Raw genomic sequence first — 24755 nt, 5'->3', positions numbered from 1 at the left:
TAATAAACATTAATACTGTATTGGCTTGAATATGACAGCATTTTTTTCTGGGAATAATATCTGAAGCAAGATTATCTTATATTCGGGGACTGTGACTTAAGCTAATTTGATATGATTCAGCATGTTGCCATTGAAACAATATTCCGGGTCAAACATTGGACTTGGTAATGAACTTGACAGAAAGACATAAAAAGTTCAGTTAAAGGTGTCAAACCAAATCTGAATCACTACAACGGTGTATTAGGGCCATTGTAGGGACAAAAAATTATGGAGGCTGAGGAAGGAGGGATAATATTCAGAGGAAAAATCTCAGAATTTCCAAGATTAAAGTCTCAAATATACAAGATTTTTTTTTTTCTTAACATTTTTTTTTTTGGTCAAGGAACCACATGGATAGACTTTTCAAGGATGGATCAACCACACACCGCAGACGCTTGCCGCTCTCTGAATTTTGTCTTGTAAATTTGTGACTTTATAATCTTGCAGTTCTCCCTATAATGGCCCTAATTAGCTGTTGTAGAATCCATATTCATTTGTCATTTGAGGTATTTTTGGGACGTTTCTGCTTTATTAGATAGGCACAGTGGAGGGGGCCAGAACTGAGCCTGGGCCACTCCAAATAACAATTGGCCAGAAAGGAACATAATTGTGTGGTAGTGCTGTACGTCTTTTCTCAGGAAGGTCAGGCACAGCTACACAGCAGCACCAATGGAACTGATTCAGTATTTTCTCGAGGACAGCAGGGTCGGGGGGGGGGTTTAAGATATTCGCTACACATCACCATGGTTCTGTAAACATAAACATACGCTGAAGCAGCTCATTTGTAGTTCCTGACGAATGCATAATGTCAATGTCAGTTTCCAGCTGTCTGTCTGGGCATTAAACACACCTGTCACGTTGGAGGCTGCCGTACACAATTTGTAACGTATAGATGTCATAGTAGCAGGATTAGCTTGGGAGGCACTGTAAGGGATAAGGGGCAGGTGTGTATGTGTGTGGGAGCAGGGTCATGCGTATGTCTGTGTGTGTGTGTGTGTGTGTGTGTGTGTGTGTGTGTGTGTAGATACTATTTCTGAACAACCTCTCTTGGTTGTATGGAGAATCTATTTTGGAGATGTCATTGCTCTCTGGTACTTGCGTGTGCACACACAAACAAATGCCCACACATAAACAGAGTTGATACGTACAAGGTATCATTTTTTTTAAAGATTCACTCAGTCGTGCACTGGACATTTGAAGAAAAGCAGATGTAGGAGGACTTAAGTGATTGATTTGGTTTCCCATCCTCTACTGTTTACACAAAAGACACAAGTGCTCATGTGAAAATCCAGCCCTGGCCACTAACTCGTGTCCCCTTATCTAAACAATTGTTTGTCAATGTTAATATTACTGTCTAGCCATATTATCCTGATGATTAAATATTCAAACATCATCTTTGTGTGTTTGTGTGTGTGTGTGTGCGTGTTATTGTGTTCAGTATTTCAATAGAATCACACAGTGATACAGCAATTTTGGGATGTTGTGACAACGTCCTGCTGTCTCAACTGATGATAAATTGTTTAAAACCACAGATAAAAATAGACATGAATGTTTTGGGGAATATTATTTTTTTGTGACTCCACTCCTAACTTTACCATTTGGTACAACAGAATGATTACTAATTTGATAAATAAGTATAAGATTTTGCATACAAGTCTAATCATGTTCTATATATTGATTAAAAAAAAATCTTGTGAATTATTGTGACACTGGTTTCAGCTCCATCGCTCATCCCTAATTACAGACATTAAATTGCAACATGAGTCGTCCTTTTTACACTCCCTTTCCACCATGGATCTACTAGCCAGGCTGTTATTGCATGGTTTCAGCTTTCTAAATTTCTTTACCACACCAACACTAAGCTCCTGCTCAGCCCCCATGCCGGCCCCTCTCACTCAGGCCCCCTGCTCCCCCCACCCCAATATAAAACCCTCTGCGCAGAGCTACTTGTTGGTTGCGTCTCTAACTGGTTGCTAATTAGCCTAGCCACACAATTTAGAAAATCCTTCTGTTCTTTGAAAGTTGTGATGTCACCCTAACATTGTCTTACATTATCATTAGAGGGCAAACATTACAGGACAGTTCCATTTCCACTTTACCGTTATCTTATAAATTTACTTTTTTGCCAAAAATGATTTCAGACTGAATTCAGGATCATGCACCAGCAGCATCAGCACCATGTAGTCAACATCTGTGTCATGTGATCTGATCACAAGCAGACAAATGAGAGAGAGTGCCATCCTCTTGTCTGTATTCTGTGCTGACTTCTAAATGTCTTCCCAGTATCCCTCGACATCCTGTTCCCTATCTTTGGGCCAGTCACAGTCATTCACGTGTGAATTTCACGCCGGACAGTCTGCTGTGCGTTTTGAGTGATAGGAACACACTGCGTCTCCATTGTTTTCCAGTGTAACCTCGTTCACACCTGCACTTACTGCCGTCCGCTTGTGACTGGACCACCTGAGCCGGCAGTTGAAGTTTAAACAAGGTCATGATGCGGAATCTGACTAGGGTTGTGTAAATGACAGTGCGGCTTATCCTAGTTTTACATCCGCGGAATGTGGCCTTGTTTGGAAAAGACAGAGAGAGGGGTTTTGCGGGGGGGCGGAGAGGTTCCAGGACTGAGTCCATATACCAAATCTGTCGAGATTGTTGCTGCTCTCTGATGGCCAGCCACTGATTGATGCAGTTATTCAATATTCAAAATACAAGCATCCAGATTTTCCTCCAGGAACTCTACTAATTTTATTCTTGTCAGGGTGAAAAAGCCTTTGAAACAGCTTTTAGACCATCTTGGCTCACAAAAACTCTCCACTGCATTGAAACCCAGACTCATGAAATTTAGATTATCACATTTTTAAGGGTGAATCCTCTCCACCCACTCAGTGGGAGGATAACTCTGGGATATTCCTGCCTTTCGATAAAGAACTGAAGTTTCAATATGGATTGTTTCTGCTCTCCTGAAGCACAGTAGTAAATAGTAAAGACTAGTAAATCTCAGCAGTGGTTGCTGTGACAGCGTATTAGGGCCATTGTTGGGGAAAAAATACAGAAATCCTGGAAATTTGAGCCCATAATAACAGTACTTTTCTTCTGAATAGGTCACAGCAATGTCTCTTCAAAGTCCAGATGCGGATGGTAATACTGTTATCCCAGGCCAAAATCACCAGGATTTCCCTCTTACTAAATCCCAGAGTAGAAGAAAAACTAGTTTGCTGAGTTTTTTTCTCATATGTTTCTGACTTTAGTCTCAGAATTTTTGAGGTCTTTTTCCTTAAATGTACAACTTTAATCTCAGAGAATAGCCAATTTTTTTTTCTCAGAATATAATCCCCCTCCCCCCACATTGCATCTTCATTTTTTCTCCCTACAATGGCCCTAATTCACCGTGATAGAATCACCCAGCTTTAGATGTACCTTATGACATTTGCAGACTACTGTATACAAGTGTCCTTCCTCTATCCTCCCATGTTCCTCATTTGATTTATCACTTCTTTCATTTTGTTCTCCATCTCTCTCCCTCCCTGCTCCCTGTAATCACATCTCTCACTCTCTCTCTGTCTCTCTCTCTCTCTCTCTCTCTCTCTCTCTCTCTGTCTCTGTAGATCTGAGGTGAAGCAGAGCAGACGCTGCTTTCACAGATTGAACAAGGGATCACAACCACAGCACCAACAACACAGCCCGTCCTTGCCTCCATCATGCAGACCTCGGCCCTCCTCCTCTTTCTCCCTGTCGCCCTCCTCTCCCTCCTCATCCCTTCCTGCTCTTCCCAGAGCGATGGAGATCTCACTGTTCAGACTCGTGCCGGTCGGGTCCGCGGAATCCGCCTGCCGGTACCGGACCGGAGCTACGTCACTGCCTTCCTCGGTATCCCGTTTGCTGAGCCACCAGTGGGAAAGCGGCGTTTCCGTCGTGCTGAGCCCAAGCGGCCGTGGACGGGGGTGTATGAGGCCAGCACCTACCCCAATGCCTGCTACCAGTTTGTGGACATGTCATTCCCTGGATTCCCAGGCAGTGAGATGTGGAACCCCAACAGGGAGATGAGTGAAGACTGCCTGTACCTCAACGTTTGGGTGCCCTCTTCTCCCAGACCGCACAACCTCACTGTCATGGTGTGGATCTATGGTGGAGGTAGGTGCTCAAATTACATTCCACTTTAAAGGACCATACCAGTGATTTTGAATATGTGGCCCATCTACTACAATTTACCCACATTTTACATTTTACATTAAAAATTTTACAGCACATAATCAAAATCATTCAATTTTCAATTATGAATTTTTGGTTGAAACACCTGCCTTAAAATGTTTTGCTTCTGCAGCTAACAAAGTCGTCACCATTCATAAACCACAGAACTGATAATTAGCTGTGTAGAATAAATGTCTCCCCAGGGACTATTTTCCCTGGTGGAGGGACCATTTCACTCCGCCCAATTTCAAATCATCAAAACACAACAGTGCTGCTGCTTTTAGGAAAACTAATATGGAGGACTTTATTACAGCGATGGAATACTGGTGTGAAGAAAGTTTGAAGTTTCTGAAAGTTCATTTTCATATCATAGTGGAATGAATGGAAACCAATGGCTGGATAACAGGTAGGAAAAAATGATATTGGGGTTCTAAAACACAACTGCTTGCTTTGGGGAAAGATTAGCAGTAAAATGACCTATATATGGTAGATATTATGGTAAACATGCAGAATCACTGGGATGGTCCTATAAGGTCCTATATAATTGTCTTTCTTTGGAAATTCTTTTGCAGTATCTCACTGGCATTACAAATAAAAATGGCCACACAAAGGTTTGTTGACACCACAAAACCTATAATATTTATGCTATTCTATATTTGTTAATCATAGATAGTAATACATAAGTAATACATATGGAAGAATATGACAGCGCATTCGGGCCATTGTAGGGGGAAAAATTATGGATCCGATTTATGGAGAAAAAACCCTGAAAAATTCTGAGATTATAAAGAGACACATTTACAAGAAAAGTAGTTTTTCTTTCACTTTTTACATTTTTTTTTTTTTTTTTTGCTGTGTATCAGGCCTGCATTTGATGACCTCATCATATTGTACTTGGCAATTGGATTTAGTAAGAGAAACTATTTTTCTGAGTCCTTACTTTTATTTATTTATTTATTTACAATTTTAGTAAATTTATGACCTTATAATCTCAGAATTTTTTACTTTTTTGAGTGTCTTTTTTGTAAATGTGTGTCTTTTTTGTAAATGTTTGTAAATGAGTGTCTTTTTTTGTAAATGTAAATGTATTTTGTAAATGAGTGTCTTTTTTGTAAATGTAAATGTATGGACTTTATTCTTGAAAATTCTGAGTTTTTTTCTTGGAAAATAACCCCTTGTCTGTTCATAAAATTTGACTTGACTGTAAATAATAGCTGTTGTAGCACCACCAGACTGATTAGTGCAGTAGTTTGTTTTGCACGCAGTTACTTTTCACCCAAGTATCAAGTTTGGTAAAGATAGGACACACAGTTGATGAGTTGTGGGTATTTCCATGGCAGCACAGAGACTCAAAGGTTCATACACATATACACACAAGGTTTATATAATTATAATCACGTTAACCTTAATAAAAATTTAATCAGAGTATGAGCAGTAGGTTGGATACTCTTGTATGGAAATGTAGCCGTTGCTGTCACTATCATAAAAATCTTCAGTTAGAGAGGTGCTTTCCTTCCCGCCCATTTCCACAAAACAAGACGGTGCCAGCGTCAGGATTTACAGCAGCAGATTTATTGGCAGTCTAATATAAATGAACAAGATTGGCTGACAAGTAACATGAATGCTGAGTCAGCGAAGGAAACGGCAAGCAGGATTTTACAACAGGCTCGGCCAGAGTGTGGCTTTATGTCTACAACAAGGATCCCTCTTCACCGGGCATGCCCACGCTATGTTAGAATTACATCAGCAGATTATGTGCATTACACAAAATAGTCCTTCAGAATTAAAGTAACAATCCACCCAAATTACAATCAAAAGATATTTTTTCTCATACCCCTATTGCGGTCTATTCATCCAGTGAGTTTCTATGTTTTGCACACATTTCCAGTCTCTTGCCATCTTCTCCATCTCCTGTCACCCCAATACAATGGGGAAACAATATTATATCAAAATTGTGATACAGAGCTAGATGTCTGGGATTTTGGATATCGTAATGATCTTTTATGGCATAGGTTATGTCATTTCCTGGTTTTAAAGGCTGCAGTACAGTAAAGGGATGGAATTCTGTTATTTGCTTCTATCTATTTGGTCATCATATCCACATAACTTAGTATTTATTCAACATCTCTTGTGCATAAATATCTTATGAAAGCACCAGCAGTTATACCTACAGCGTTGTCACGCTATCAGCATATCAAGGTATTCAGTTCAAAGATATAATGATATTTGTTTTGGTCCATATCGCCCAGCCTTTACAGTGCTGCTGGAGGGGTATTCTTTTGTGGAACTTCAAACCATCAAAACTTTTCTCCCTCCACAAACAATAACATGAATATTCTACTGCCCTTGGCGTGAAGAGCTTCATTGACGACTATTTCCTGCTAAACTGTGTCTATCTCCCTCTAGTTTGTGCATGTTGGAGGTGGATAGCTACAGTTTGCTGGTGTTCTACAGCAGCAAGTGCTTCAGTACAAAAAATGCTCATTTTTTAATTAGGGTATGCAGTGATCATTTTTCATCACAAGAAGCATTCATTTGTCATAATTAAAATGTAAAATGTATGTTGTATCTAAATATAGCCATATAGCCAACATATTGCATTTTTTGACTATGTACCTGAAAATTTTTACTAATATACTCATTTTATCTCCAGGTTTTTACAGTGGTTCATCTTCACTGGATGTGTATGATGGTCGCTACCTGGCCCACAGTGAGACGGTCATTGTGGTTTCTATGAACTACCGAATTGGTGCCTTTGGCTTCCTGGCTCTGCATGGATCCTCTGAGGCTCCTGGTAATGTGGGTCTGCTGGACCAGAGGATGGCACTGCAGTGGGTCCAGGACAACATCCATGTCTTTGGTGGAAACCCCAAACAGGTAAACCTCAGGCTTATTGTATATGTCAATTTAGTTTATTTTGATTCTGTTACATTGGGTAAAAATGTTAGCAGATGTTTGCCATGATCTCTTGTGCCTAAGTAGCAACGCACACATGGATTTGAAGAGATGTTTTTGGAGAAGGCTGGCCGCTAAATCAAGGAAAAGGAAAGTAAAGAGATAGAATTGTAGTCTGCTCGGCACAGCTGCACTAGTGGAGTTTTTCATCTCCAAACTGATTCGAGCAGATCAAGACTCAGCAATACGGTGGAAACCTACCAGTTGACATTAAAGAGGAACTAAGCCCCAAACCCAAATCTGTGTGAAGCCTGACCTCTAATGGTGAAAATTAGGGTGGCAGGTGATGTCACCACCCACAGATAACAGCAGGTGGTGACATCACTCTACTTTTCACCATTAGAGGTCAGGCTTCACACAGATGTGGGTTTGGGGTTTACTTCCTCTTTAACATTTGGTACAAAGACATTCATGGAAGTCACTGTATCTTTAGGCTCCAGCTCACATTGTAAAATGAGGACTACCACAGAACACCATGTTCACCCCATAGTGTCTTTGTACCAAATGTTAATGGATACATCCTCCATCAGGCTCTATGTGTTCCATGTGATAGAAAGAAGGCCTAATTGTGTGGGTGCCTAATTCCTCCATATATTCTATATCAGCTGAAATATGCCTATCAATTACCTTTGTAGTACTAGTCTAAAAATTTAATGAGCTGCTAATCAGTTGTGGAAATATCAGATTATAATTATTAATGTTGGGAAATTTCCAAGACATTTCTGGGTAAACAGATTTTTAAAAACCTGTAAAAGAAATTACAGAAAACTTGTACAACAAATGGCATGTATTGGCAATGGCAAATATTGGAATGTAATTATCACATAATAGAGTAATTTCCAAGAAATTACGGGGACAATGTCGGGTAACTGGGGAGAACTGAAATTAAATATTGGATAAATTACTGGCTACACTCACTGAATTAATACAAATTTATCGAGATATTACTCTCTACTCACCGGAGAATAACAAACACTTCAAGTGTTACCAAATGATTTTATCAGAGTGAACCATGTACAGCTTTAACAGCTGAGTATCACCAAAATAATAATAAATAAATGGTGTATACTGCATACTACATTATTGAAGCAACTCATTTTGTCAACACTTGTTTTCTTCTTAATATAATTCTCATTATTTAGATTCTGAAACTGCACTGATGGTTCCAACCTCTGACCATTAATATACTAGATTAATATACTATTCATTTAGTACTTTCATTATAGTTAAGCGGTTTCAACAGAAGTTCAAGGGTAGAGGAAGCACCAGATCTAAACCACACAGAGCCTGTAGCAGGGATAGTTTTATCTAGCGCCAAGGGTGGAATTAATAAATAACATTTACTGTATTTAATGTATTGTATTCAGGTAACTTTTTGAATACAGTTGTCCCTTGCTATAACGCGGTTCAGCTTTCACGGCCTCGCAGTTTCGTGGATTTTTTTTTGTGCAATTTTGCATGCTTTTTTTTTTTTTTTTACAGTGCATTGTGTTCTGCGTCCTTATTTTTCTACGAAGGTTTGAACTTTGAGTTTAAACAAGAGAGAAAAGTGAGAAAATGTTAATGCCTGTCTGAGAAAAGTGTATAAAGTGTGTAGTGAGGGGGTTTACAGCCTTAAAACATCTATAATAATTGTAAAAAATAAAGCTGACTACTTCACGGATTTCGCCTATTGCGGGTTATTTTTAGAACGTAACTCCCGCGATTAACGAGGGACCACTGTACTGGTATATTTTGAGTATTTTTCGTTGTTAGTCTTTTTTCCTCTGTTTCTGTCATCTGTTGATTGCTGATGTGGTTCATATTAACCTCCCAGTTCTATTTATTCCAAGCCAAGGTTATAATTGGCAGCGAAAACAAACAAACTAACAAAAACTAGGTGTGAAAAAAAAATGTTTTTGTTAACCGAAATAAAAATGAAAGCAAGGCTTAAAAAAAAAGATAATTAACTGAATCTGTTTGCAAAACTAAAATTGTACAGAAGTTGTCTTTAGTTTTCATCTTTGTCAGTTAATTTTGTTGTTCATCTGTCCACAGTGAATACATTTTTTAAAATGATTTGGTGTTTTGGTGAAACAAATATAAATTTGTATGCAAACGTCAACAATAGTTATTTTCAAACAGGGACTATCAGGGGCCTTGAAAATGACAATATTTTTCACCTCTTGACCCCTAAAACAGGTGACTATCTTTGGTGAGAGCGCTGGTGGTGCTTCAGTCGGGTTCCACCTGTTGTCGCCAGACAGCCGCCCCACCTTCACACGGGCCATCCTGCAGAGTGGGGTTCCCAACTGCCCCTGGGCCTCCGTCAGTCCCGCTGAGGCCCGCAGACGAGCCACCCTGCTGGGCAAGCTAGTTGGCTGCAATGAGGGTAATGACACGGAGCTGGTGGATTGTCTTCGCAGTAAATCACCACAGGAACTCATTGACCAGGAGTGGCAGGTAATGCAGAATATAGCGTTTGCATCTTCACATGAAGCCTGGTAGATTTAAAAATGTTTTGGTGTTCCGTCTGCACCACACCACAGAACATTTGCAGACCATTTTCCAAAATCCGTGAGCTGGGCGTGGTAGTGTGTGCCAAGGCCAGTTGCATTTCCAATGTCACTTCCGGTCTTTGATTGCGCCTCAGTAGGGCTGTCGGGGCCAGTTTCCAGGTGCTAACTGCTTAGCGAATACGTATGGGCCAGACAGGTCTAACTGAGGTCTGAGGCGGAGTTAAGAGCTTACCTGGCTTTTGGCAAGAAGACAGGTGGAGCTGATACGTACAGATGTCAGCACAGCAGCTCGCTTTCGTAGCAGAAAAATAACAGAGAAAAGAAAAATGGAGAGCAACTGACAATGCTGGTCAAATGAGGACATTAAGGCTCTGCTCACTATCTGGGCAGAGGATAATGTCCAACACCAAATCGACGGTGTTTGCCAAAATGAGGATGTTATGCTCTACAAAGGTCGAGGTCCACGAAAAACTGAAAAAACTGAGGTCTCAGTACAAGGCAGTTAAAGCGCACAACGCACAAAGTGGCATCTAAAGGAAAAAAGCAGTTCTATTCTGCAGTAGTTAGTTGGTGTGCAGACTTCAACCACTCACTGCCTACTTCCCTCTCGCAGGCATTCACATCGATGCGGCATTTGATGGGCACGTTATAGGTTAAGACTGTGGGACAACAAAAAATATTGTATTGCCAATGCTTTAATTGTTGTGAGTGTTGTAAGTTTAAGTGTTCAAAAATGCCCCAGTTTGGCCCGTGGCGTTTTATTTCCTCAACATGTCAGAAGGCATATTTAGTTATGTACTCAACCATTCACCCGTTAAGTTGCATTTTCCCCTTTCATTTTTCTTTTATATTCTTTTACAAGTCATCTTCAGTCATTGTGAGATTAAACCAACATCTATCTGAGGTCAGGTACATTTGTTGAGTGATTCTGTGAGAATAGCAGCAACTGAATCAAAAGTAGTAGCTCACCGGGATAAAGTGTTGGGACTGTGGCTCAAGCTTTGTCATGGTCAACAAAATTATTTGTTTTTGCTTCGCTGTTTCCTCTCCATATCCAGCAGGGAAATTAATAAAGCAACAAAAACTATTTGTTCTAAAAACATTCTCTAAAATGTTCATGAACCTTGTGCCTCTGTCAGAGATGTGATGGAGGCACATTTCTCCCTTTCTGTCTTTGTCCATCTCTCTCTTTTCTCCGGCTCCCATAACCTTGTTAGTCTCAGCTGTCTTGGTTGCCAGAGAGCTGGCTTTGTCTCTGTTTAAGGTTGTAGTTCAGGCGCTTACCCATATTGTGGTATTTTTTCCTCCCCCACAAGTGTGAACAAGAGCTTTGCCTGGAGTGTTTTTCTCCCAAAACAATGTCGCCTACCAAACATGATTTTGAGTGGTGATCCAGAGCTTTGGTTGTAGTTTTATTGTAGTTAGTTGTGGAACTACTACTAACTATGCAATTCCCCTCAAGTCATCGGGCACATGTGCCACATTAGAAAAAATTACAAATTTGTGCCTGTTGTTTGACTCATTACAAAATGGTAAAAATAATACTTGCGTTTTAATATATGCATTTTCTGAGTCATTTATCCCTGTAGTCTTTCAAATAAAAATTGTGGAGGCCCAGTGAGCCTCAAATGGCTGGCATCAACTATTTTACACTTAACAGAGCCATTTCTCACAAAATCAAATTACATTGGCAGGGAAACAAGTAAGTGTGGAAGTCTGGTTGGCTGTTGGTGGCTGATGAACACAAAAAGCTTTTTCTGGGCCAACAAGCTTGTTGGCCATCAAGCGGATTAACGTTGACTTGTTGATTGTGTTTCTAGCAGTGCAAACAGAGTCAGAGTGTCTTCCAGGAGTGACGTATCACCACATAGCTCAGAGTCATTGTGCTTAATCCAGGCAGATGTCCTGTCCACTGTCGTTTTCACTCAGGTGGCTTTGATCCAAATGCCTTGTTTAACACACAATAACTCAGACCACCCTCGTCATACATTTCTGGCTTGTCATTGTTTTGTGAGCAGGTCCTGCCGTGGTTGGCCCTGTTCCGTTTCTCATTTGTTCCTGTTGTGGACGGGGTGATTCTGCCTGACACTCCTGAAACCATGCTGAACTCAGGCAACTTCAAGGACACCCAGATCCTCCTTGGGGTGAACCAAGATGAGGGCTCCTACTTTCTACTGTATGGTGCACCAGGCTTCAGCAAGGACAACGAGAGCCTTATCTCCAGAGAGGACTTCCTCAAAGGTAAAGGCCTCTCCGACAAATGGACACAGCTGAAAACAGCACCAACATGCTTATTTAGTAGAAGTCCTGTCACTTCAGGACTTTGGTGGAAGTAAAATAGGAACTGGTGTAAACTACTTTAGAACGAGTAAATAGAAGCTCAAAATGCGGAGTAAAAGCTGATGAACTTTACTACTTTACTAATTCACTAATTTACCATGCTTTGCTTGTTACCTTTACTTTACTTGTGTACTAGTTAACTTAAGTTAGCTTTACTAGTTACTTTAAAAAAAGGACATTTCAGTCAAGTCATAATAATAACGACAATATCATTAATAATAGTAATGATGATAATAATAATGAAGCCCAAAAATCGGCAGCACATGGTGCAGGTTGTAAAATTTTTGAATTTGTTGGTCCAAATAAGAAGAAACTGTTGTTCCTCGGTTCGCATAATTATGAAGCTTATTTTTACATTAAAAACTGTTAAACTAATTAGGTCCAACGACTCCAACATACAATTGTGGATGTTTCTTTTCATCAAAAATGTACACACATACACACACATACACAAACACACACACCCACACACATATATCTACTTCCGTTGTATTCATATCAGCAACACTTTCATACTAATGGCATGTATGGTTTATGAGTTATGAAATACATGGAAGTCAATGAAACCCCATCCACACCCAATGTATTTATAAGTCATCACCTCAGTATGTAAGTGCTCAGTATGACATACTGATCAAACATGCACACTCATAATGATGAAAGCATTTCTAGGAAATGCTCCTTTTCTAGTTCATGTATTTAATTGTTATTTTAATGTCCACTGACATTCAGAAGTCATGTTGTAGCTGTCCTGTGTCATAGCTTTTACGCAGCTGTTGGAGCTATACATGGTTCATTCTGGTGAAACAATTTGATCTAAATATATTTTTTGAAAAATGTCAGCTACTTTACAAGGCTTTCTTCTCTGTGAAACTGTTTTTTTATCATCCTATGATTTGATTATTTTGTCTTTCTTTTCTTTTGATCTGTGAGTATTAGTGGTGAGATAGTGTGTTGTAACCTCCTCTATGCCAGGGGTGAAGCTGAGCGTCCCCCATGCCAATGACATCGGCCTTGAGGCAGTGGTGCTGCAGTACACTGACTGGTTGGACGAGAACAATGGATTCAAGAACCGCGAGGCCATGGACGACATTGTGGGAGACCACAACGTCATCTGCCCGCTGGCCCACTTCGCTCGCTCCTATGCACAGTACAACGCCCTCAGGGCCAACATGGGAGGAGCTGGCTCTGGGGTGGTCAACAGTGGAGGAAACTCACAAGGTGAGGTGTGTGGGTGGGTGTATATCTGTAGCACTGGCTGAAATATTCATTTAGGCAGGCCTGTATATAATTGGCTGAGCAAAAACACTAAAGACGCATTAAATGAAGCATGCAGCAGGCAGATACACTTGCACAGTATCTGAACACCTAACACTTTTTATGTGCCTTGTCCACATGAGGTTCTGCTTTTAACATTTAAACCATGAGGCAAATGGCAAAATCAGTCAGTCCACACCGCCAACCTACAGAGATTAGCATGAAGTCACGTGAAAGTCAGTCAAATCCTACCTGTTGTGCAGATAATGGACCAAGGTCCAGTGATTCAGGTTTTATCGGCCAGTGAACTTTTAATGAAACTTGAAGCCTTAAACCTTCAAACAACTGTAAAGAAAGCAGCCAGAGGTTAAATTTTTACACAACATCCACCTGTATGTGATGAAACTTTGCCTCAGTGCAACCTTTTGTCAATAACAAAGTCCATCTCTGTATTTTACATAATGAACGAAACAGTCAAGTCAAGTCCCCAAGTGTTGATTCTAATGATTCTAATGATCATGAATAAAACTTCCTCTTGGCAAGATCCACTCGATTAATCCCGTACTAGCTCCTTTCCTTCCACCCATGGACTGTGTTGTTTTTTATTTCACTGGGATAATTTTTAGCGAAAAAATAATTATTATATGATATGTTTTTTAATGGGCAAAAATATATCATTCGTGTTTCAGAAATCTTCCCACAGACTCCCTGCAATATCTCTTGGACCACCGGTCAATAAATACTGGTCCAGAGGTTAAATAAGCAGCCTTGTGATCAGAATGTCACTGATTTTAATCCCCAGCCAAGAAATGTGACCAGGAAAATTAATGAGTAACACTTTCCGCTCCTTCATCAAAGTTGCAATGGAAAACTGGTTGTACTGGGCAGCTCCCAGTTGTCAACAGTAGAAGACTGTGGTTGTACTGGAAACAGAGGTTTAGACACCACCTCCTTGTTTAGAGCCACTGTACGAAGTCAAGAGCCTGTTTGGTATAGAACCATTGCTTTGCTTTGATTAGGTTGGGTTTTGGCATTCATGTTATTGGCTCAAAAGTTACCAGTTATCTACTCCCAAATGCAGATTTCCCTAGCATTTGGCATTTGAATGGTGGTACTATCATACTGATAGCAGATAAAAATAACCTCACCTCCTTTTCTTTTTTTCTTCCTACCTGTCCCCAAGGTGGGGTCTACCTCTACCTGTTTGACCACCGGGCATCCAACCTTGCCTGGCCGGAGTGGATGGGTGTGATCCACGGGTACGAGATTGAGTTTGTCTTTGGCCTGCCACTGGAAAAGAGGCTGAACTACACTGCTGATGAGGAGAAGCTCAGCCGACGCATGATGAAATACTGGGCCAACTTCGCCCGAACTGGGTGAGGAGGCGTTAGTTGTCTAGTGAAAGAAAAGGAGCACAAACAGGAAAGAAATGACCTGAAAGGACTGGTCAAAAGCGTACATTGACTTAGACTGAGGGTCCGTTCATTTGAAGTATGTTTAGAGAGGTTTCTTTGAACTCTGTTCTTCAGCTACTTTCTTGTATTCGCGGTATGAACTGTTGAGAAGGTAAAATGGTGGCAGTCACCTGCGTTGTGATTGGATGCAATGTAAACATTTGTTGCTGCCGCCCCTTTTCCAAATGGCTTGAATCCAACCATGCCCAGACTCTGTTTCCTGACATGAACAACAGAAACAAAATCAGAGTATGGCTGTGAGATGCTAACCCGCTTTCCCAACAGGGGTTATTAAATTTCATCTCATCTAATGTACTGTTATTTACAACATCTTCTGCGGTCCCTCTTTCTCTCTTTTTTCACACTCTTCCCCCCAGAAACCCCAACGTTAACCATGAAGGAATGACGGACAGTAGGAGGCGCTGGCCTCAGTTCACCGTCAGCGAACAGAAACACGTTGCACTGAACACCGAACCTCTGAGGATCTACAAGGGCCTGAGGAACCAGCTGTGTGCTTTCTGGAACCGCTTCCTGCCACGCCTCCTCAACATAACTGGTAACCACAGCAAGACTATCTTCTGCTTCTACTCAGCACAATATTAGTTAAACACAGTCCCTTTTCCCTATAATAAATGTCTATTTTGCTACTTGATACCACACAATAGTGATTCAATTTAAACCCAATACATGCATTTGCATCCATTGTGGGTTAAGTTTTTCCCCACAAAAATATTTATAGAAGAAAAAACAGTGGTCTGATTTTAATAAGGAAATGTTGGACGAGGTAGGTAGCATAAGCAGCAATCTCACCAGCCAACATGGTTAATCCAGAGGCAGCCATTTGGCTCTGGGATTGCAGACGCACTCCTCAGAATTAGTACCTTTGGTTTGTAGGGTTGGGTGAGCCGTATCCATGATTGGTGGATTTTTTTCATGCCAATTTTAAAGGTCTTTGTGGTTTCCCATTAATGTATCAAACTGTGGATAAGACAGGCTCAACACTGGTGTATCACTACACAGTAAGTACAGGTACCACACAGTAAAAAGTTGGTGTGCATCACTGTCTCACATGAGAGATGACTGCATTCTCAGACGTCAAAAGGGAAACTTGTAAAATTTGCTCCAAAGTCCAACACCAGAGTCAGTATTTGAATCAGTGCCTGTGAACAGTAACTGGACAATATTTAATTATTTGAGATGTGTGAAACTGCCAATACAATGAACAAAAGTACAGTGCCAATACCAAGATTTCCACCAGACACACCAATTTGAGATTTGCCAATTGAATGCAAAGAAGGGAATCAGCTGAACCATCCTGAGACCAGCTGGCTATCAGCTGCTAAAGGGCTGGGCAGGGCTTGACTTTATGGCCTGCCTGAACAAACGCTACGCTCAATTAGCACAGGTGCCTACTGGTGCCTTGGTCTGTCATATCACAATTTAATTAGTTAGAAGCATGACAACAGCCCACAGAGTCCTCACCCTTTTCTGACCAATGTCTCTGCTTGAACTTCTCCAGAACTCTGTGTTTTTTAATTGGTGGTCTGGCTGTACTGTGTCTCATTTCTTCTGTCAGACCTGTGACATGAAGAGTTAGCAATGCAGGGCTAAGCCCGGTAAAGCACAGTTTGGCCATTTCACTGTATATGGAATTAGTGAAGCTCTGCTTTTTGCTGAGACATTGCTAAGCCAGTTTTAGTAGGATGCTAGTTGCAGCTGTTTGTTAGCTTTGGTGATTATGTGAGTTTAAAGTTATAGTAGACTGTCAACACGGCCCTATTCTAAACAGAAAGGAACCAGATATCAAACTGGGCCAAAACAAATCTCAGCTGAGACCTGGAAGCAAGCAGGTTAGTGTAGTGTTTATGGTTGTGGAACCGGTAATCTCACCACACCAAACAACACAACTGTATAATGGAAGAGCGATAATAACTGTGGCTGAAAAAGAAAAGAGCACCACTTACAGAAAAGACAATGATAAAGGAACAGATTAACTGCTCAGCAAAAGGTAAGGATGCTAAAAAGGAAAGCATCTGCCTCTGCCACCTTACTTGCAACCAAAGAGAAATTATGCTGGTAAATATGGATCTCTTTTGCCACATATGTATTTCTGCATCCAGATGGATTATTTGTAGGAGAGAGAAGTAAGAGAGCCACAGCTTAGTGTCTTTGAGAGAGGAAAGTGGTCTAGAGCAGTGGACTATAAAAAGCCTGGAGAGGCTGAGAGGGGGGAGGCAGCGAGAGACGGAGCCCTGTTTCATCTGCAATGGAATGTTGAGCAAGGGCAGTCATGCAGTCACACACACACACACACACACACACACACACAAACACAGTGTGCAGCATGGGTTTCTACAATAACTTAGGGAGTCTGAGGGCACCCTTTTTAGGATTTCATGGATGAAAGTAATAAATGTGAAAATGACTTACAAATCTAGTCATTCATGAAACTAATCACAAACTCCCTAAGCTTAGTAAAGCTCTCTTAGCCTTTTCCAACCTGCGAGAAAATTGCGTTCACGTTGTCAACTCGGAGGAAAGTGGCGCTCACAAAAAGAAGCAACTTTAAGCAAAAAAAATCTTAAAAAAAAAAAAAGACGAAGCCAATTAATCAATTAATGCACCTTACATGCACCTTAATCAGGTTATGAGCCTTGTACGGGCAGTCATCTGATTTCTTAAATGCCTTGTAAACAAGAGGTCCAATTTCCATAATCGGAGTAAGGGGTTAAGAGAAATAGGCCCTGGGAGAGTAAAAACTCATTGTTGTATATTCATTGAAGAATGCTTAATAATTTAATGTCAGTTAAATGTAATGTGATGACAATATAAGGAAATGAAGAACACATTGTCTGGGACATCCCAACAATATCTCTGCCTGCTGTGAGTCGGCTGTACTCCACAGGGAGAGTTATGGCTGTGGTGGAAACCTGATTATTGGGAAGTGCATGCATACAGGGATTTTGAGTAATCACAAAAAGGCAACACATGGAAAGACTTTACCTGATTTCCTGCCATAACGTGTTACTCACAGTATTCTGCTTTCTTGTGTGCATGTAAAGGTAATGAACGGGAACATGAATGTGACAGAATGAGCCCAATTTGTCACAGTTTGGGAAATTACAAGTAAGAAAATTTGAGCTTTTGCTGCTGGACCTGACATGCAAAACGTAGTCAGTGTTGGCTGTTTGCTGCTGTTAAACTGAATGCAGTTGTCCCAAGTCAAATGTAGAAAGGATGTGTATTATTTATGGGGGGGCATCTAAGCTCTCCTTCTTCTGTCAGACAGATCAGTTGTTTTTACATGGTAATCCTTATTTAGCTTTTCTCCACTTTATTTTCCCTCCAGACTTTGCTTTTCTGTAGGCTGGCCTCTTTGGTCTATTTTAACATCTAACATTGTCTAATTTTGTCATTAATCTCACTTTTTATCTGTTATGATTATCATACCTCTGTAGTACACCTGACAATATGTCACATTTAGTTTTATTCCTTGCTGCACAAAATCTATTCATCCTGACTTCTTGGATATTTCCAAATCTCCACGTTTTACTTATCCTTGCACCTTCCATCCTAGTGCTTCACACCAGTTCCACTCTCATTTCTTTTTAAAGAGGGCAGTCACACCCAGTTTTCACAGAAGTGAACTTGTGACTCTTTGACCACCTTGAATGCCATGTCGAAGACAGGCTTTTCCAGCCAAAACTAGCTTTAAATAGCTCTTTCTTTTAGTGTTTGTTCGAGCAGCATGTTATACATGCTATACATCAAAATGATGTCTAATGATGTCAACTTCTTTTTTATGGTATGTCTCTGTGATGCTGATGACTTCCATCAGCATCACTTTGGGCAAAGCTAGGCTAAATTAGCTGTCCAGCTAAGCGTTAAGATAGGAAAGCAGGGCTCTGGTCAGGGTCGGGTCATGTTAATCTCAGCCTCTGTAATGTTAACTCTGGCTCGGTCAAGAAAGCAACATTTTATCAATTCAGCACAACAACTTGCCTTCAGCCAAACACAGGTATGGTTGTTAATCTTTTTAATATTGATTTGGTTGTGTGGTTGGACACACAGTTTAATACAAAGAGGAGGCATGTAGCGTGGCCTTACGTTTTGGGGTTGTCCGTGCGTACGTACATCCGCACACACATTCATCTCATTCTTAGGTATGCCATCTCAGGAATGGCTTGAGGGAACTTTGAATTTTCAAAAATATCCATTTGGACTCAAGGATGAACTAATTAGATTGTGATGGTCAGAGGTCAAAGGGACAGCTTGAAGGAATTTTGTAATGTTTGGCACAAACGTCCACTTGGACTCAAGCATCAACTGATTCGATTTTGGTGATGAGAGGTCAGAGGTCAAGGTCACTGTGTTCCCACAAAACACATTTCATACTCAACAATTCATACACTAATTATGACAGTTTCACACAAATGTCAAATACGATGACATGATGAAGTCATGACATTTTATATCCAAAAGGTCAAAGGGCAGCTTCAGTAACATCATGATGGTGTGCACAAGTGATCATTTTCACCTCCCTTCCTCTCCCCTGGTGACAAGCAGGACAGGGGGCCTCCTGTCCCTCAGGTTTTGCTGATATTGAGCCTCAGCTAAATATTGTTGCACCATGTGACAAAGCTCTCTATCAATCCTCTGGACTGTAAAAATAGTCTTATGTGAAAACAGCCTGGTTCTCACTGGAAGTTATTCATGGGAATCATACATGTCAATATAGTCAATATAGTCCATTTCAACAAAAAGTACACTTTTTTAACCTTTTTTATTTGTTTGTTTGTTTTTTTAATATAATTGTATTTTGTATTAAATTCCCTCAGAGTCTTCAATACAAATTGACTGGACAGACATGGATGTAAACTGCAACTTGCTAGGTTTACAGACATAAAAACACGAGGTGGTAACTCTAGTTTTAAAAGGCCCCCGCATAAACGGCTAAAAACACACACAAATCAGAATCTAGAGAAACTTCATTCACGTCTATGGAGAAAGAAGGGAATGTCAAACTCCACATGATGAAAGAGCTCAAGCACTAATCACACCTCTCCTCTCTCTCTCTCTCTCTCTCTCTCTCCCTCTCTCTCTCCCCAGACAACATAGATGAGGCAGAGCGTCAGTGGAAGGTGGAGTTCCACCGCTGGTCTTCCTACATGATGCACTGGAAGAGCCAGTTCGACCACTATAGCAAGCAGGAGCGCTGCACTGACCTCTGAGAGCGAGACGCACACAGACACAACAGAGACAGCAAGATGAGAGAGAGCGAGCGAGAGAGAGAGAGAGAGAGAGAGAGAGAGAGAGTGTGTTGGGGGGGCAGAGAAAACCCATGACCACTTTCCTCCATAGTCCCTCTTTAAAATCATGACGATCATGTTTTAAGTATTCTGTTCCACTACACACAAGCACAGGCTCTGTTTTCACTTATTTATATTATTTATATTATTTATTTATTGATGTGTGTTTGTTTTTCATTTTGTGTTTGTCCCATTGACCTGGACTATGACGTGTTCCATATGTTATGCTCTACGACGCTGTTGTCTCTGTGGTAGTTCAGGGGTATGGAGGGAACTGGTCATCAGCATGGATGAATATGGAGGAAAAAATGTTAATGGTGTGTATTTAATTTGCAGGTGTATGAGTGTGTGTGTGTGTGTGAGTGAGAGAGTGTGTGTGTGCATGTGCGTGTGTGAAGCCAGGCAACCCTTCACTCAGATCTTAACAAGCCCACGTCATCACACCACTCTGTCTGTTTACCGTTACCTCACGTCTTTCTTTTAGTCTCATCAACATAACAGACTGTTTCAATCTCTGAGGCTGTCGTCTCCTTTTCAGAATATCAGGGGTTTTTTTTTTTTGTTTTTTTTTTTGTGGACTCAACATTGGTGTGCAGGTCTGTCAGACATTTTCTTGTGGTTCTCCCTGTTCCCGAGCCTTTTAGTCCCAGTCGTATCCCAGCTGCAACCTGTTTCTCTTCACTCCTGTTCGTCTTTGACCTTTTTGAAGACCACTACGAGTTTCAGAATCTCACATTTTCCGCTTTGTTGTATGACTGTCGCATTTGGTGAAACCTCAAGCTAGGTTTCCATATGCATTTTATGTGAACTGCTGCATGTGGAGTGATTTCAAAAGGTTTCTTGGAAGTGGCAAAGTTCTGTGACATTTGTTTCATGCAGGCTTGAAGTTACTGACGCTAAAAAAAAAATAGGTGGAAACACACTAGTGAATTAACCAGTGATGTAGGGTTGGCATTATTGGTGATGAGCTATTTAGGCAATGTCCACACTAAGCTGGGTAAATTTGAAAAACATTTTTTTCTCTGTTTTAACCTTCCATATACACTAAGCCAAAAATGGTGCTTTTCAAAAAAATGTATCCAAAGTGTGCGAGCCTGAAAAAGGTGCTTTCATGTGGGTAAGGAAACAGGAGCTTTCTGAATATAGTGACGTAAGACGGTGATGTGACCTAACGAATGCCTCTTGTGTGTCCACGCTGCAGAGCGGACGTTGCGTAGGTGTGAGCGTGCACAATATGGGAATTTTGTGCATTTCTGGGCATTTCAGTGTGAATGGCGAGGTTTTGGAAAACAGTGTGAAAACCGTGTAGTGTGGCTGGCAGTGCGAAACGCCAGTTTGGGATTTCCCCAGCTTTGTGTGGACATCGCCACAGTTGGACTGCACTTCAAACACTTCAAAAACATTTGTTGACTTTTTGAATTGCTGTTGGTTATGTGTCCACCATGTCCTCCAGAAATGTTACAACACAGTCCTAATTCATTTCAGCAGTAATCAGTTCCTCATAGACATTCAGCCCAGTTGATAGAAACACACATAACCGACATTTTATTTTTTTTTACCGCAATTCAAAAGTTCACATAGAATTGGCCTGATAGTTAGATGGAAACACAATTAGACTAATCTTAAAGAAATAAGACTAAGTTAATGTAATAATTTATTACATAAAGTAACTATTGCTGAATATTTAATGACATTTTGATAAAGTGATACCTTTAATTGTCGTCATTTCCCCTCACTAGACTGATATCAAAGGGAAACGTTTCCCCAGTTTCCTTAATTCAGGCACCTCTCGGTCATGAAGTCCCGGGAATATCACGGCAGCACTGAGAGGTGTTTTCCAAAAAGGGAAAGTCGGGGAATTTGATCGATTCTCTGCATCTGAGAAGTCCGAAAATATCAGGGAATTTTACCAAATGGGATCAGATTGTATTTTCCAACTTGATCATATTCGATAGAAGTTCTAACTCAGAGTGGAACGGTTAAAACAAGAATCAAATTAAAGCATATCAAGGTATCCTTTAGAAGTTGATGCATACGTGTGTGTGTGTATGTGTGTGTGTGTGTGTGTGTGTGTGTGTGTGTGTCTTTCAGCCTCACTCATTGGTCACATTAAGGAACTGCGAGCCATTAATATACTGTATAACTGCACTGAAAAACAGATGAGGAAGCTATGTTTGCTGGTGTGTGTGTGCGCGCACGCAAGCTTGTATGTGTGTGTATCTTTTGTGTTCTCTTGCTGTGTGCAGCTACTACCAGTTGTCAACCTGTGTGTGCTGGATTTGGTGTGTGTGTGTATGTGTGTGTGTGTGAGAGAGAGAGACCCCTCCCTGTCCATTCATTCCAGCCCGTATTGCCTTATCACTAAACCCGTCTCGCTGTTAGTCCACGTTCCCTCTCTTTTCATCCCACTGCTCATTTTTCATCCCCCCATCCTCCTCCTCCTTCTCTCTCCTTTCGCCCTCCTCCTTTCCCTCCCCTCATCGTCCTCTCCTTGTTTTTTCTTCCTCCATCTTTTTCCCCACTCCCGTCATTCCTCCTCCTTCCTCCTCTCTAGCCCCTCCATACAGCTTCATCCTCTATCCTCACTCTTTTCCTGTCTCCTTTCTCTTCACTCCATCCATCCTCATCCTCATCTGTCTCAACAACTGCATCCCTCTTCTCCCCATCCGTCCATACCCGCACCATCGACCCCACCCCCATCTCTCCCCTCCCTCCTTTTGGTTTCTCGTTAGTCTAATGGAGTCAGAGTAATTCACTCAGCGGCAGGCTAATATGACAGAGCGCTGGCTCAGCCTCTTGCCTGCCAGCGCACAGGGCAGAATGGATGGATGGATGGGTGGAAAATTGAAAGAAAGAAAGGAGAAAAAAAAGCTTGGGGTAGAGAGATAGATGAGGCAGAAGGAGGCAGAGATCTGAGGGAAAGATGAAAGGACAGAGTCGGAAAAATATAGCGTTATGTAACCCTCTCCTGTCTGTTGCAGGAGCATGTGTATGTTGCATGTTTTTGTTGATGTTATGTCATGTTTCATGATCAGATGAGCTGCAGCTTACATGTAGAAGGGGCATAGCAACTGAAAATGTCCCTGAAATTAGTGTAATAAACCTGATATTGTAATATTTACAAAAAATGACACCTCTTAGAATGTAATGATTTCCCACTTTATACTGAATTATATCAAGAAAAAAGATTTTAAATTTAAATTTCACAACATATCTGACTGGTAGAGGGCCATGCTGTTCCATTTTGCGTTTTATTATCATTATTAAATGATCATATTATCCTGAAGGGACTTGAGTTTGGCTGCTATGTCACTCCACCTATCTCTGTGTGTATTATCTGTTAGTTTGTTTGTGTCTACCTCCCTTGACATCATGTGAGCCTAATGTCTGTCTACCTGTTTGCCATATTTTATTAAATGCTGGAAGGGAGCTGGGTCAGCGTCCCAATTGGCTGATGGGTCTTCTAGCAAAGTGTTTCTATTGGTCAGCCGCACCAGGCATGCAAGGCTCCTGTTTTATAGATCGGAGTAGTCTGTCTTTAAAGAGACGTAATAAATGCGAATCAAGGATTAAATAATGTACCTTAAGTCGATATTTAAAAACCCAGTGGGTGCATGTGTGACTGGCTGCGTGAGTGACTCATCCAGCACTTTTAGTCCAATGACAAGCCCACCCAACACCCAGATCTCTCCCCATCCCTCCAATCGAATCCCCTCGTGCATGTCCTGACTCTGTCCCATCCCCGGTGTACTCCCCCTGAACTTGGACTGTTATTTTCTGTAAAATAAACCTGTGTACTTTTGAAAAATAATGTCTATTATCAAGGTAATTATTATATCTCTGATGTTAAGTACATTTGATGTTAGCAATAACGTAAATACATCAGTAACGGAGTATATTTGATATTTAAATGCAGTGAAAATATAATGTAGTGAGAAAGCGATGGTGACGATGGATAGAGGTTGTCTTTTAAAGCAATATATATATAAATATAAACTAAACATGAGTGCCATATATGATTTTACTCAAGGTTTTGTTTGTTTGTTTGTTTGTTTATCTTATCTTTGTGAGTTTGTTTCCTGTCCTCTGCCTCATTGTCGTCTGTTCCAGTCGCTAGTACTTGTGCTGAAGGCTTCTGTAGCGTCCCAGTATGTCTCTATGTATGATGAATGCCGGCTTGGTCAAGCTATTGCAACAGAAATAAAGACACCCTGCTGCTTCTATCAGCCTGGAGCCGTCACTGAGTCTGTCTGCAAATGCACCGTCATGTCTGAGAGTCCTTCAGATCATAGACAAGAGGGTTCAGCGACTCCAAATCCAAGGAATCTGCGGAGTCTCAGTGTCTGAGGAAAAATAATACAGGATATCAGGTGCACATATCCTCTGAACAGAAGGAGAACCCATCTAATGTCTTGATCAGCCAGCCATCACCACCAATGTGTCTTCATGATCAGAGCAATCTAATCACATGTACACTTGCACATAAACTTCCAGGTGTAAATGTACCCAAGAGATCTGTTAGGCACTGATCTGACTAAAGCCCTGCTTAAAGGGGCAGTTTTAAAAATGTAATATTATTTCGCCAGAGGCCTTATTTTGCCATTACACTTTCACATGATGGAGAGATATTGGATTATGTTGTGGAAATTCGAATTTCCACTTGGGAAACTTTGTTATGCTTCTGCTTAAGTTGTATGTAGAGATGGCTTAAAGGG

The 24755-nt window shown here is 40.9% G+C and overlaps 1 protein-coding gene and 1 long non-coding RNA gene across 2 annotated transcripts in view; both read left to right on the top strand.

Annotated features, from left to right (window-relative positions):
* Positions 1 to 24263, top strand: part of ache (acetylcholinesterase (Yt blood group)) — a 35649-nt gene extending 11386 nt beyond the window's left edge. Inside the window, exons 2-9 of the mRNA XM_030076205.1 lie at positions 3645 to 4170; positions 6881 to 7104; positions 9364 to 9624; positions 11699 to 11921; positions 12996 to 13241; positions 14461 to 14653; positions 15109 to 15287; positions 19841 to 24263. Of these exons, the coding sequence (XP_029932065.1) occupies positions 3738 to 4170; positions 6881 to 7104; positions 9364 to 9624; positions 11699 to 11921; positions 12996 to 13241; positions 14461 to 14653; positions 15109 to 15287; positions 19841 to 19962 (1881 nt within the window). The 5' untranslated portion in view covers positions 3645 to 3737 and the 3' untranslated portion in view covers positions 19963 to 24263. The remainder of the gene's footprint in view (positions 1 to 3644; positions 4171 to 6880; positions 7105 to 9363; positions 9625 to 11698; positions 11922 to 12995; positions 13242 to 14460; positions 14654 to 15108; positions 15288 to 19840) is intronic.
* LOC115376545 (uncharacterized) lies at positions 1004 to 24263 on the top strand. The gene is made up of 2 exons (XR_003929817.1): positions 1004 to 1059; positions 20439 to 24263. It is a non-coding gene; the product is annotated as an uncharacterized LOC115376545 (long non-coding RNA).
* Positions 24264 to 24755: the final 492 nt, after the last annotated feature.

The sequence above is a fragment of the Myripristis murdjan genome, chromosome 18 (genome assembly GCF_902150065.1).
Source record: "Myripristis murdjan chromosome 18, fMyrMur1.1, whole genome shotgun sequence".
In the NCBI taxonomy this organism is placed as follows: domain Eukaryota; kingdom Metazoa; phylum Chordata; class Actinopteri; order Holocentriformes; family Holocentridae; genus Myripristis; species Myripristis murdjan.
The sequence above is the reverse complement of the archived record's forward strand: the minus strand, read 5'-3'. Positions and strand labels throughout refer to the sequence as shown.